This window comes from Alosa alosa, chromosome 24 (assembly GCF_017589495.1).
Source record: "Alosa alosa isolate M-15738 ecotype Scorff River chromosome 24, AALO_Geno_1.1, whole genome shotgun sequence".
Classification (NCBI taxonomy): Eukaryota; Metazoa; Chordata; class Actinopteri; order Clupeiformes; family Clupeidae; genus Alosa; species Alosa alosa.
In genome coordinates this window covers 12,806,269-12,820,686 of record NC_063212.1, presented here as the reverse complement: position 1 = coordinate 12,820,686, position 14,418 = coordinate 12,806,269, and the positions used below count along the sequence as shown (strand labels likewise).

Genomic DNA, 14,418 nt, shown 5'->3' with positions numbered 1-14,418 from the left:
GTCTCCAGGTCATTAACCCTTTAGGTGAGAACAACTTTTTAATTTTGTAGTGTCAAAACTTAGAATATGCACCTCCCACTAAATACATCCTAGAAGGGTAATAATTAGGGATATAAAATGAATGAAGTTTGAAAACCTGAGGTGACTGATATTAGCAGGCTAACAGCATTTGTGCAAAAAAGTTTGACCTAATGTGGGCGGGGCAGGTTGGCACACTGATTTTGGGGTTGGTTGGCACATACTGTACATTCCCTATGGCTTATTTTGTGACAAATCTATAAACTTTGTATTTTGCACATAAAAAAAAACCCATCATCAATCTTTATTTTAACATTGTTATTGTAATTACTGAACATAGTTTTACATTTGGAAGCATTTCAGACATTTTTAAACATTTGAAGTAAAAAGATATCGGTATAGGGACCAAATTGGTCTTGACGGTGGGCCCTACTGAAGAAAAACACACAGGAAAGACATCAGCAAAGCCCTACAGGCAGTGATATAGATGCAAAAGTAGTACTGGAAAGGACTATAACATAGGTGTTCCAACTACATGTGCCAACCAACCCCTGTGCATGGGGCAAGTTGGCACACGTGCACAACACCACTTTAATCATATATAACTCAAAACAAGGGATCATTTGTTGACATTGAATGTATGCATTTTGTAGCTGAGATCCCAAGCTTTCAGTTAATCACAATTTGTCCATTTCAACGCACTGTAAGACGGAGAAATATAGCCGAGAGTGAAAAGTGTTCCAACCAGCCCCGGTCTCCCCTACTCATAACTGCATTTTGTCCGAGGCAGTAATAGGGGTCATTTAATGAGCTAGTCACATGCCTAAAAGGGCTTTCCACAATGAAATATTACAGCATCTTAACATTTGAATATGATATAATGTCTTGTAGCCTACCAACAGTGAGTGAGGATGTTGTAGATGATATAACCTATATTTAACTTACCCATGACCTACAGTATAGAGGGCAACAAAGTGAAACTAATTTGCCATATATGGTCAGGTAGAGGCATCCATGGAATCCATTTAATGGCTATCTAGGTTGATTTATTCTTTTTCAATATCACCAGAAACTGGACATGGCAATATGGTATACCAGTTTTGAATTTCTAGGTACATTTCAGATGTACACTTAGGTTACAATACACTATTAAATCATTTAAGCTGGGTGTCACTGATTACAAACGTTTTAATCTTACTATGAAAGTCAGTTATAGAGAGACAAGAACAGATGGGAAACTACTTCCAGTAAGGGATGTGGTTCCAAGTCAGATTTATTTATAAGTACACCAGTGGTTTCATTGGCACACATGAGTGTATTTGCAGTAACGAGAACAATGAAGCAGGAACTTCATAAGGACAAGAAATGTGATATTAGATTGCACAGTATCATTGCATTATAAAGGTCACTGACTGTAAAAAACAAAACAAAAAACCCCCAAACGTATATGTCCAAAAGTACATGCATATGAGAAACAAAGATAATATCAGCAGTAAAACTGAGGCACAATCCTGTGGTTAAATTGTACATTGGTTTACTGTATTTTTACTGTATAATAAGCCCGGTGTCTTTTACATGTTGCTACTGAGAGTAGGAAATGTTTTAGCCTATTACTGTGCGCAGTCATGCCAGGAAACGGGTTTCATAAAGGGATGTGGGAGTGGGAGGTGTGTCACACTGACAGCATTACTTGGACCATGTAGGAGGAATAGGCAGGACTTCAAGGCCTCCCTCAACAGTTGACAATTTGCGCAAGGCCAATATACCAGCCAGCGAATGTCGCACTGGCCTGACGTGAAAGGCTCTTTCTGTTTGGGACAGAAGGCAAGGGGTGACATTAATGGGACAGGGCAGGGGAGCTGACCCACTGTGTGTCCAAATGGGTGATGTACTACATTTCCTGCGCCCCTGATCTGATAATGCCGTTGAAATAACACAAGCAGGATGGGCTGCTCGCTCAGCACCCCTAACAGGTTAGCAACTATGGTTTTGGGAAACACACCCCTGTGCAGTGCAGTGGCTGTAAGTCTGTAATTGTAACACAAAGCTTTTCCATTGTGATTTTGTTCTGAAATTCTAAAATACTATGGTTTTGAGTGTACTAATAGGGAACCTTTATGCTCTTATAGAGATGCAGCATGTCCCATAGCCCATGTGCATGGAAGCACAGGTTAGGCTACAGTTTGTAGTGCAAGAGGAATATTAAGAGGTAAAAACTGTCTTTGGAGGTAGTAGGTCTGTGAGACCAGTGGAATAATATAAGCACAGTGCTGACAATGAGCATACTTCAAGGCAGTGCCCTTTGCTTTTGAACCACTACAAGCTACTATTCCAGTTATAAAGGCAACATAGTGATTTTGAACACAAATAAAACATATTATGAGAGAAAAAAACAAACACGAGCAAACATGATATGATGATGTTGCTCTAATGCTGTTTTTAAGATGTGAGTGTTTGTGTTTTCAGGTTAGGTGTTGGTTTGGATTAAAATTGAGTGATTGAGTAATTTCAATTTCACCTCCTCTTTCGCCGTCACCTCCCTTTTCAGTGTCACCTCTCTCTTCAAAGTCACCTCCTTTTTCTCCTCCCCTTTGAAAGGCACCTTCTTTTTCATCATCTCCTCCCTTTTCAGTGTCACCTTCACATTCAATGTCACCTGCTCTTTGAAAGGCACCTCTCCATCTCCATACGAGTCTGCACAGCCCAGAAATCCCCAAAACCACTATGAATACCCACGCTAGGTTGGTGCACCAGAATGCGGACTGGTAGAGAATCTTCTCACAATATTCCAAGGAGTGTCTGGACTCAAAGTTGGGTTGAAATGCTCTGTAGATGAACACACTACCTGCCACATGTCAGACATGGGCATGTAGCATAAATAAATAAATAAATAAATAAATAAGAGATATTAGGGGTCTGGCCTTGTTATACATATGAATTATTTACAATAACAGGACAACTATAACAACAACAACAACAGGTGTGATTTTGTTACTAATATAAGAACTTAATAACATACAGTCCTTAGGTGCACTACATTTAATAACTGTAATAATCAGTTTATCACACTTTCTTTTTTATCCATTTTTTCTATTAATTAGATATAGTGTGTGTGTGCTTTATAAGGGAAGTGTGATTTGATTGGCTCTTGAGCTCAAATATCACAACAAATTTGCCTTAACCACACACTGTACCTTTAAGAGGTATGATGGCGTGATTTAGAATCTTGTGACAAACAAGTAATACAGTAGCTCCTCAAAGGAAGTAGTCAGCTACCATAGACTGTGTTGGTATTCTGTTCTATCAATTACTTCTATTCATTTTCTTTCTCTTCTGCTTTTGCTTGTCTTTTTCATGTGCGGATAATTTTTTATCAAATCATCTCTCTCTCTCTCTCTCCACCTTACCTGCAATCAACCAGCAGAACAGAAAGATGAGGATCAGAAAAACTGGGATGAAACACAGTTCAAGACAACCACACACTGCAACAAGCTGTATGACCATGAGGAATACTGATCCCACAATGACAGAGATGGGGACCATGGGCTCCTTGGGACAGTTGTGCAGGTGTAAAGCCCCTTTTCAGAGAAGGTCAGGAAAAACAATGTAAAAAGATCTTATCTAAATGAGCAAACTTATTAATGATTGAATGAATGATTTCTTTGTGAATGGTTAAACTTTGTAAACCAAGTGGTTGCTGTTGGTGCTGCAATGCAACAACGGGAGGGTTTGATTTTATGAACAAACAGTCAAACAGTCAAGACAAAGACAAAAACCCATATAGGCTACTTACCCAGAGTTAAGAGAAGAAAGGGGACAAGGGCAACTATGATCTGAAATCTCTCTGAGGAGGAACAGACACTGTGTAAAGCAGTGAAAACTTCACCCTTATGGCTACTTCTTAATTAAACATGAACATACCTGGACCAATCATTGTGAGAAGGCTTTGGTGCACAGATCACGTTTTCATATAGCCTAGGCTGAGTAAAGTAGAAGCAGAAGAAATGGAAGAACATAAAGATGATTAAAGATGACATAAAGGCTGTGCCCATAAACTTTCTCCTCACTGCTTAAGCCAAATTCTGTTATTCCTACTCTATATACAGTTAAGAACAAAATTATTCATACCCCTGGCAAATATTGATTTAATGTTGATTTTCTCTTGACCAATATGTTTGTTCTGACTGAAAATAACACTGACACATGCCAATAGGTTGTAAGATAATGTGGTAGAAACATAGAATCAAAAAAATAAGCCTTTTTATCTTTTTAAAATTCTTTTTGAAACATGGCGTATCCACAATTATTCATACCCTTTTAAAATAATCACTGGAAACATCTTTATTTGCAATCAAAGCTCTCAAAATGGTCTTATAATATGTACCAAGCCGCTCCATGTCTCCACAATAATTTTAGACCGCACCTTTTTAGCTGCAATCCGGGTTTTGAGGCAGGAACGATTATTTGCCATCACTCTGGCCTTGTACTCACTTTTTTGACGGATTGAGGTCTGGACTCTGGCTGGGCCACTCTAAAATATGACATTGTTCTCTGTTAACCATTTTTTGACTTGTTGGCTGTATGTTTTGGATCATTGTATGGTTTAATGGTCCAATGATGCCCATCAGGTCTCTTTGCACACTGCCTGATGGTTTCCTCCAGAATCTCAGTGTAGCCTCTTGCTTTAGTGTTACCGTTTACTTTGAGAAGGTCACCAGGCCCCCTGGCCACAATTGAAATGGACATGGTGTCATTGGAATGTAATGCTTCTTTTTTTATGCCAATCTCAAGCCATGTCCCTGGGTCAAATTAAATTCAGCGAAAGCTAAATTCTTTGTCCAGGTGTGCCCTTATAAAGGTTTAGTTGAGTTGTGCATGTTGAAGAGTGATCCATGATCAGCATCCAAGATGACCAAGTGATCCATTTTGAGATGGAGTGAACATTTCAACCACCAAAACACCATCCACAATGTGGAGAATAGCTATAGAAATGTATTAGTTTGGGTGTTTTTCAGACAATGGGACCTGGTGAACTTCTCAAAGTAAACGGTAACACTAAAACAAGGGGCAAATTGAGAATTTTGGAGGAGAAGATCAGGCTGTCTACCGAGAGACCTGCCCCAATAGGCTAGCCTGGCGGGCCATCCTATATCATTGAAATGTACAGGCTGAGCAAATTAATTTGCCGCCGCTAGGGTGCGTCTAGATTTCTAGGCTACCAATAGGCAGCATTGGACCATTAAACTACACAATGATCCAAAACATACAGCTAAACAAGGCAAGAAATAGTTAACCGAGAACAATACCAACATTTTAGAGTGGCCCAGCCATAGTCCAGCCTTCAATCCATCAAAAAGTGAGCACAAGGCTGGGATGGCAAATAATCACTCTTGACTCAAAACCCAGATTGCTGTTAAAAAGGTGCAGTCTAAAATCATTGTGGCGACATGGAGAGGCTTGGTAGGTATTATAAGAACCATAGAGAGCTGTGAATGCAAATAAAGATGTTTCCATTGATTATTTAAAAAGGGTATGAATAATTTTGGACACGTCATTTTTCATAAAAATGTTAATAAAAATAAAAATGCTTCTTTTTTTGATTCCATGTTTCTACCACATTGTCTTGCAACGTTTTGACATGTGGTAGTGTCATTTTCAGTCAGAACAAACATATTGATAAAGAGAAAATCAACATTAAATCAATATTTGCCAGGGGTATGAATAATTTTGTTCTTAACTGTATATAGAGCAGGAATAACAGAATTTGGCTTAAGCAGTGAGGAGAAAGTTTATGGGCACAGCCCCTAAGACTGTGCTCATTACCTGTGTGGTCGTTTAATGAGTATCTTTTAAGTGTTGTGTCTCCACATTAGAAAATCTCTGGCATAAGTCAGCGGCGTTGGGCGTTTTGTTTACATGTGTTTAATTGAAGTCAATGGGAGCAGGAAATCGGTAAATAGCGGTGCCCAAAGAGCGGTAATCAGAACCCATCACATTTTAGCCGTCACATTCATTAACACAAGCACAGGCTTTGTTTATCGTTGTTCAGTGTAAACGCTTTTATCGTTATAGTTATAGTTCTATGTGTGAATGACTCTTAGTCTGATTAGAACAGTCAATGGAAGAAACTAGCTGCAGAGCTAGTTTCTACTAGAGCTACTAGAGTAGAGCTTGAAGAAGGCTGGCTAAGCTGTCGATGCCGTTTCAAGTTGAATGCTAGTTGGATTTCACTGCCTCCACGTGTTTGTTAGGCTAAATGAAAATCCAGCTTGCACAAAGGAATCCACTTACATTCAAGAAGATAAAGTATCGTCGGCCTAGTCTACTAGGCCGTCTGCACGCACTGCTCTCAGTCGAACGTTAGTGTTGAAAAGGAAGTAGCCGAGAACTGGATACAAACAGCGGTACAAATGGATTTTTTTTTACGTGGTTGGTTGCAGGGAGGGGATGTCCTATTTTGGAATTTTACACGGATACAACGAACACTATTTTTGGATTGGATGTCGGTAGCTATTTTTTATTTTTATTTTATTTGGCTGGTGAGTGGTGCGCTAGTTCTGAACCCTGCGAGAAATCCTCTGGTAGCTTCTATCCTTGCGCCTCTAATAATTATGCAGATACCTTGACATCCCTAGTAATATTTCTGCGTGAGAAATGCAAGGTGTGGTCAAAGATCCGCTTTAACCCTCTCTGGTGTGGTGTGTGAGCGTGTGAACTTGTTGAATTGCGTGAGACTAGAGAACCCTGTGTAATACATGTAAATGTAAATCTTGACCTTGAAGACAGATTTAATCACTCCATCAGTCTCACACATTTTCTCTCATGGTAAGACAAAAATCTGAAGAATCCTGATTCGGCTACAGTGAAGTGGCTTTTCTGACAGACTTGGTTGGAGAGCACAACAGTTTTCTTAAATATGGCATTTGTTACTTTGAATGTAACATTTCCCAAGATAAACACTAACAGTGTTTTTTTTTTATTATTATATAAAAGCAGCTTTCTGAATATGTGTTGTTACAATTTATTCTAGGGAAATGGAAAGTGGTATGTTGCATTATCAACATTTTAACAATAATAATTTTCACAATAAACATTTTCAAATGATCATTTGAAAGCCATGGTCCTCAGGGGTCAGTGCAAGTTGATCAGGACTGTCTCTGAGGTCCATGCATTCCCCGTCTTCTGGTTAGACGGACTGTTACTCCTCACCTCAGGCCAAAAGGTCAGTTCTCTTCTGATTTAGCAATTCAGTTACATTTAATATTCACTCCCTGATGGAAAAGGTCTAGCTTAGAGCCACACAGGCATTTCACTAACAGGAGATTGAAAAGCAAATAGATCATAGTTTGATCTGACTTTCTTTCAGTCTTTAGTAACAGAATGTATGTGATTGGATGACAGGATACTTAATGAACAATATGTCATCATTTGTTTTAAAACATTTTCTGCATTTTTAAATTTGTTTCATTAATTTTTTGGCCTCACCGTTTCATTCCATTTTGAATATAAAATCGTGAGTGCATCTGTGACAGCATGTAAAAACCACTACATAAACAGGTTTAAAAAAAACAATAATCCACTGTGATTAAATAAAATATCACGTAACAAAATCATTCAATCAGTTAATAGTAATCCCAGTCACTTAACCATTCGGCCAGGTGAGTGATGCATGAGTCTGCGTTGAAGTCACTGCATTTCCTGTATCCTTCTTCTGTGATCTCCATTGTGTCTGCCTGTCCCTCCTCTCTGTATCCTCTCTTGTAGCTATGCAGTAATAGAGTTCCCATGATAGAATGTTGTATAGTAGTCAACATGGATGTTGCTCTGCTTCCTGCTTTCTGCTGGGGACACTTATGAAGGTAGATCCCACCTATATGGGTGACTGTGTGTGTGTGTGTGTGTGTGTGTGTTGCATGTGTGTGTTGCATACATTTATTGTCACACGGGGGCGCTGTGGTGCAACTGGTTACAGCACTGGGTCCACATGCCCAGAGGGACTCGGGTTGGAGTCTGTCCTGGGACATTTCCCGATCCCTGCCCATCTCTCTTTGTGAAAGCATGAGTCTGGGATGACACACATTTAAAGCAGTAAAGTCACCTAGATCTAAACAAATAGATTACTGTAAGCAGTAAAGTCGCCTAGATCTAAACAAATAGATTACTGTAAGCAGTAAAGTCGCCTAGATCTAAACAAATAGATTACTGTAAGCAATAAAGTTGCCTAGATCTAAACAAACAGATTACTGTAAGCATTAACGTCGCCTAGATCTAAACAAATAGATTACTGTAAGCAATAAAGTCGCCTAGATCTAAACAAATAGATTACTGTAAGCAGTAAAGTTGCCTAGATCTAAACAAATAGATTACTGTAAGCGTGTACAGTGTTTCCTTTTTCTTTCTTTCCTCAAAATGATGTTGATGTTGTCAGAACAAATTTATTGATCTAGATGTGAAATGAACATTCCAGGCACAAAAAAAAAACACAATCTCACAATCTCAGGAACTTACACACTATTACACACTATTACAGGAAGCAGTACACGTAACTCATAGCTACACAGAGGAAACAGAGATAGAGGAAAATGACAATATTAACCATTGTAGTGTTCATGAAGGCATAGAAATACAGGGACCTGTTACAGTAGGGTTCCCCCTTGACTGTCTGATCATAGGCAGCATTGTTGTAGTCAGTGTCGTTGTAGTTGGGAGGATAGATCCATACATTGCCTGGAATACAGATATGAGACTCAGATTCATTATTCCTGAAAGTAATAGACTGAAAGCATTATCTGTAACTGCTTAATTCAATTATGGATTTTGAATTATGGATAAATGAAGTTTATTTAACTGTAATCCTAATTGTTGCCTTATAGGCTACTGACAGCATTTAGAACATTCACCAAAATGGATGGCATGTCAGGTAGTAATGAAATATTGTATTATATATTCATGTTAAAGCCTCTGCCCACTTTAACCTTGTATGCCCTGGAGCAAACTATACCTTCAACTCTGACCACAAGTCATTGAGTAGGCTATGTATGTATACAGCGGGGAAAATAAGTATTGAACACGTCAACATTTTTTTCAGTAAGTATACTTCCAGTGAAGCTATTCGCATGAAATTTTCACCGGACGTTAGTATTAATTTAGGTAATCCACACATATATAAAAATCCAAACATTTAAGTCTAAAAGTAGAGCTATGAGTAAAAAAGTGGAATGGCACAGGGAAAAAGTATTGAACACGCTAAGAAAAAGCAGTACACAAGGGCAAGGAATGGCAAGGAACAAACTGGAATCTATAAGTAGTTAGAGAAATTATCCCTCCTATCTGTGCAAATTGATATAAGCTGGGTTAGTACATACTGGTGGGCTATAAAGTTTTTTTGTTACCATGGTGTCACACAAGAAACATTTCATGATGGGTAAAAGCAAAGAGCTCTCCCAAGACCTTATTGTTGCAAAACATATCAATGGAACTGGTTACAGATGCACTTCAAAACTTCAGAATCATCCAGTAAGCAGTATTGGATCCATTATCTGCAAGTGGAAGGAAAATCACTGCATCATCAACTGGCCATACACAGGATCTCCTTGCAAGATTTTCTGACCAGGAAGTCAGAAGAATAGCCAGAAGAGTAGCCCAACAGCCAAGGACCACTCGGAGAAAGCTCCAGAAAGACTGGGAGGCAGCAGGTACAATTGTTACAGAGAAAATCATAGCTAATGCACTCCACCGCCATGGCATATGCACGCTCATCCTGCATGACTCTATTGCTGAAGAAAATCATGTCGATCAGGAGATCAGGATTCACAAGAGGGACCCCTGGAATCTTCAATATTAAAGGACTATCTGTTTAAAAGAATGGGCCAAACTCACACCAGAATACTGTGACTGATTAGTTTTGTCATACAGGAAATGCCTTGAAGCTGTCATTACGAATAAAGGCTTTTCCACAAAGTATTACAAAAAGTAAGAAATTTCAGCAGGTGTGTTCAATACTTTTTTCCTGTGTCATTCCACAATTTATTACACATAACTCTACCTATGGACTTTAATGTTTGGATTTTTTTTATATGGGTGGATTATCTGAGTTAATACTAATGTCTGGTGAAAATTTCATGCAAATAGCTTCATTGGAAGTATACTTACTGAAAAAAATGTAAGTACTTATTTTCCCCGCTGTAAGTAGTGTATGCCATTATCATTGAGGGTTGCTATGTGAGTTGAGGCCGATTGTTTGTTTGTTTGTTTGTTTTTTTGGTGGGTGGGGGAGTGTACTGACGGTACTCTGTGACCTCGAGAAACAGAGATGTGAAAAATCACCGTGGATTTCTCCTTTAGCAGGGGCGCCTGCAGGAATTAATGCTATGGTACGCACACCCGACTAGCCCCCGCAAAAAAAAAAAATAAAAATACGCGTGGACAACATTTGTCCGTTTCCCGGTTTAGCCGTGCATTGGTCAGCAAAAAATTAGCCTACATAGCATAACAACATCCAGATGCAATAATACAACAACAACGTCTACTATGACTTATTCATTTGGACAACTTGATACAGCCCTATATAGGTTAAAGTTACCTTGTTTTGTTCTTGACGTCTGACTTTAAACAGCTGTAATGCAGTCTAACGTTCTGACAAGCACACCAATTGCCTATCTTGATCTTGCCCATCTGGAATATCTCCTCTAGCTTTGCTGCCTCCATACTTTCTGTTGTTTAAACTTGTGAATTATCATGAGTATTGAATTAGTGAATTAGCTCAACATTGTGTGCTGATAACCATATATAGATAGATAGCCGAGTAAAAGAAAACAAGTAGCGTACGTGCCTGCATGCGTATTGTGTCTCCTGCTCAAACTAAATGTGTGCGCGTTAATTTTGATAAGTGTTCACTAAGTTACGTAATAGAAAATTGTAAATAGCCTGATGGCAGCTAATGGGATACTGTGCATAGTTGGGAAGGTATGGTGGGCCAATTTGGTGTGAATACACATTACACACACACAGGGAAATTTTCTCTCGTTGTTGAGCCTGATGGTACGCACAGTGCGTACGGACGTACACCTGCAGGCGCGCCTGTCCTTTAGGACATACTGCAAGGTGAGCTTGACTTCTGACCCCACAACCTTACTAGAGGATCTAATCAGTGCATTTAGCCTTTATAGTGAATAACTGTGCAAGGTTTGATGGCCATGCTCCTTCAGCTCTGGCAACAGTGCTTACCACATATAAACCAACAGAACAGGAAAAGGGACAGGATGGACAGGAGGGCTTTCAACCGGTCAATCTCAGAAAAGGAATAATGTAGCAGGCCGTTGAGCAGTTTACAGACACCAAATACGATCAGATACACAGGGCTGCAGGGGACACTCATGAAGGTAGAGCCCACCTGTATGTGTCAGTGTTGGTGTGTGTGTGTGTATAAAGTTTGTGTGTGGTGTGTGTGTATGTGTGAGGGAGAGAAAGAGAGAGAGAGCACAGGGTTACTGGGTCACATAGCTTACACAAGCAAGATGCACAAGCAGGTGCCTTGTGTAAGACTTTGTAATGTTTGTTTTTTAGGAACGAGAACTAAACTAAGTAAATTGTCAATCAAAAGGAAGATCTGTACGTAGGCCTACAACAAACAGGATTACAAAGACAGGACTAGCTAACAAAATACATACTCAAGGACCACGAGGGATTACAGATGCACTCCAGCCACTGATTAACCCCTAACCCCTAAAATTTAAGTTGCTGTAAGGTGCGTTTTTTTCATGAAAGAAATCCCTTCATTGTTTCCCATACACTGACTTATTTGTGTCCAACTTTTTAAATAATCAATGGAAACATCTTTATTTGCCATCACAACACTCAAAACAGTTCTTATAGTAGACCAGGCCTCTCCATGTCTCCACAATGATTCTGGATCACTCTGGCCTTGTGCTCTCTTTTCACACTGAAATGTTGATGTATTTACAGTATCTGTTGTGTTAACCATTTCTTGCCCTGTTTGGATGTATGTTTGGGATCATTGTGCGGTTTAATGGTCCAATGGCCTATTGGGGCAGGCCTCTCGGTAGACTGCCTGATCGTTTAACTCCAGAATCTTACAGTTCCAACGATCAGTCGCAAATATGGTCAGAAAGTTTGATGGTGAGAACGAACATTAGAACTGTTGCTGTTGGTCCGTGCAATGTCTATCTGTTAAATTTTCAAATTACAAAATGAAAAATAAGAAAATGGAAAATTGGATTCAGTTTTCTGAAATCATGTTTTTTGTTCGTCAAATAAATGCATAATTAAAATGTTCTTAATTTTGTGTTTGTCTAGGGTCTACCCAACTCATTAAAGCTGATTGGCTGGCGAGGGCCAAGTCCCTCCCCTCACCCCAGACACTGGTGGTCTGCTGTTGGACCACCATCACTTAAAAAATGGCCGATGTCCAGACCTCAGTGTCCTTATAGCTGGCTACAGGGCCGGTCTAAAATAGTGCATTTTAGGGCACCTAACACTGGTGTTGGAAATGTGGAAATGTGTGGAAAATGGCTAAAAAGATACAAAATGTTTGCTTTTTCACCTAAACTATCGTTTCCATGTGAATTGGCCCATTAGTTTCTTTGTTTATTTTATTTACTAAGGAGTAAACTTATTTTTGTGTGTGTGTGTGTGTGTAATTAGACTGCTTTTTTTCCACATGAGGGAAGCCTATTGGGACAAATCTAAGGACGCATTTGAATTGCTCTGGCAGATCTGTCTGGTCACTCTCCCATTGTCGGTGATTTCCAAAATCACAAAAATGCCAGGAAACAATCATAACTGTATTGGAATGTCTTTATATTATGATAGACAGAGGAGGACAGTTGGCACTTTTGTACACTAGCAATGGCTGTTCTGGTTAAAACCTTAGAACCTTCATGTGCAAGAAAGATTTGTTTGTATGTATTGTACTGACTTTAGTTTGATAACACTGATGGTTAACCCCCTTGGAAATCAAAAGTGTATTGAGAGTCCAGACCAACTCTCATTTGAGAATTGTGTGGTAGCCCATGGAAAATAGACAATATGAAACATGTTATACATAGGATACATGTTACAGTTTTTTTCAGTTGCTTTGGCACATTTCCCAGATAATTTCTCAGAAGATGCTTTTGAGGCATACACAAAGCATTCTGAACAAGATTATGCACTTTTGCAGGTATATCACTATATGTGGTGCAGTTAGCTCTAATTGTTTTGAGAAATACACTAACTGTTGTGCAAATGTTAATAATGATTTGAGAAATGCACCAAAGCGACTGAGAAAAACTGTAGTTATCTGAGAAAAGCAAATACATAGCTCACCGAAAACAATGTTGACAATAGAATGGAGAGGGGGAATGTGGCATTCTTCTTTTGAAATACCTTTGCCTTGTTGACCTGCAAAGTTGAAGCAAAGAAATAATATGTACTGTTAAAGACAAGTTTCCATGTATCATGAAACTTGTCCACTCTGAATACAGAAGAGATAAACAAATAGAATAAATAGATACATATATAAATGATCAAATAAATACAATTGATGCAAAGATACAGGTGCTGGTCATACAATTAGAATATCATCAAAAAGTTGATTTAAGTCAGTAATTCCATTCAAAAAGTGAAACTTGTATATTATATTCATTCATTACACACAGACTGATATATTTCAAATGTTCTTTTTGGTACTCATATTCTATTGTTGAATGACATTGTCATGATATTGTTTTTTTTACTGTTGTTTGAAGGTTCAAGTTCAAGCAGTTTATTGTAAACCTTACATCTACATATTGCAGACATCCAGACAAAGCCATGCAATCCTAATCATAAATTTAAATCCACTGAAATAATATATTTCTATAATATATTATACTTAAGTGCTTGATTATATTTTGCATATTCACATACCATAATCATACTGGTTGTTATAGAGATTTCTATGCTTGAAATTTCTTCATGAATTAAAAGTGTTACTCACCTGTGCAGCCATCTGTATGACCTTTTTTTGGTGTCAGTTGAATGTGTCATGGATTTAGAGGAATGCATTTCAGGATGGCTTTAAGTTGGTGGCAGGGACGTGGGCAGGGCTAAAGTTGCTCATCAGGACTCTTTGACTGAGCTGCCCCTTCCAAAATATAGCCTATTATTTTCAGGGATTTATGTTCTCCATTGATATCGGCGATTTATTTTCGTGGAGGCCATGGTATCATTGTAGAAAATGGTATCATTGTAGAAAATGCATCGCCTTAGGCGCATGTTGTAGAAAAAACGAACTATCGTCTTCATGGTTCGCCTCTGTCCTTCACGGAAAGTGAAAGTAGCCTCTTCTATGCCTGGGCGCAGATAGGTGCGTCCAAAATGTCAGCTGACATAGTGATGTGAGTCGGCGAGCAGAGATGT

At 38.9% G+C, this 14,418-nt stretch overlaps 1 protein-coding gene and 1 long non-coding RNA gene across 3 annotated transcripts; one reads left to right on the top strand and one right to left on the bottom strand.

The window, feature by feature from the left end:
• Positions 1-1,253: 1,253 nt before the first annotated feature.
• LOC125289885 lies at positions 1,254-6,421 on the bottom strand. 2 transcript variants are annotated; one of them, XM_048236992.1, is made up of 5 exons: positions 6,310-6,421; positions 3,940-3,998; positions 3,812-3,862; positions 3,426-3,596; positions 1,254-2,863 (listed from the first exon to the last, which is right to left on the bottom strand). In XM_048236992.1, exons 2-5 carry the CDS (start codon positions 3,950-3,952, stop codon positions 2,481-2,483), a joined length of 618 nt encoding a protein of 205 aa, XP_048092949.1. In that variant the 5' UTR covers positions 3,953-3,998; positions 6,310-6,421; the 3' UTR covers positions 1,254-2,480. The 2 variants fall into 2 exon arrangements, with proteins under 2 accessions (XP_048092949.1, XP_048092950.1); XM_048236993.1 differs by having other exon boundaries at positions 3,940-3,993; positions 6,310-6,395.
• Positions 6,422-10,162: 3,741 nt separating this feature from the next.
• On the top strand, positions 10,163-14,001 carry LOC125289895. The gene is made up of 2 exons (XR_007192715.1): positions 10,163-10,391; positions 12,334-14,001. It is a non-coding gene; the product is annotated as an uncharacterized LOC125289895 (long non-coding RNA).
• Positions 14,002-14,418: the final 417 nt, after the last annotated feature.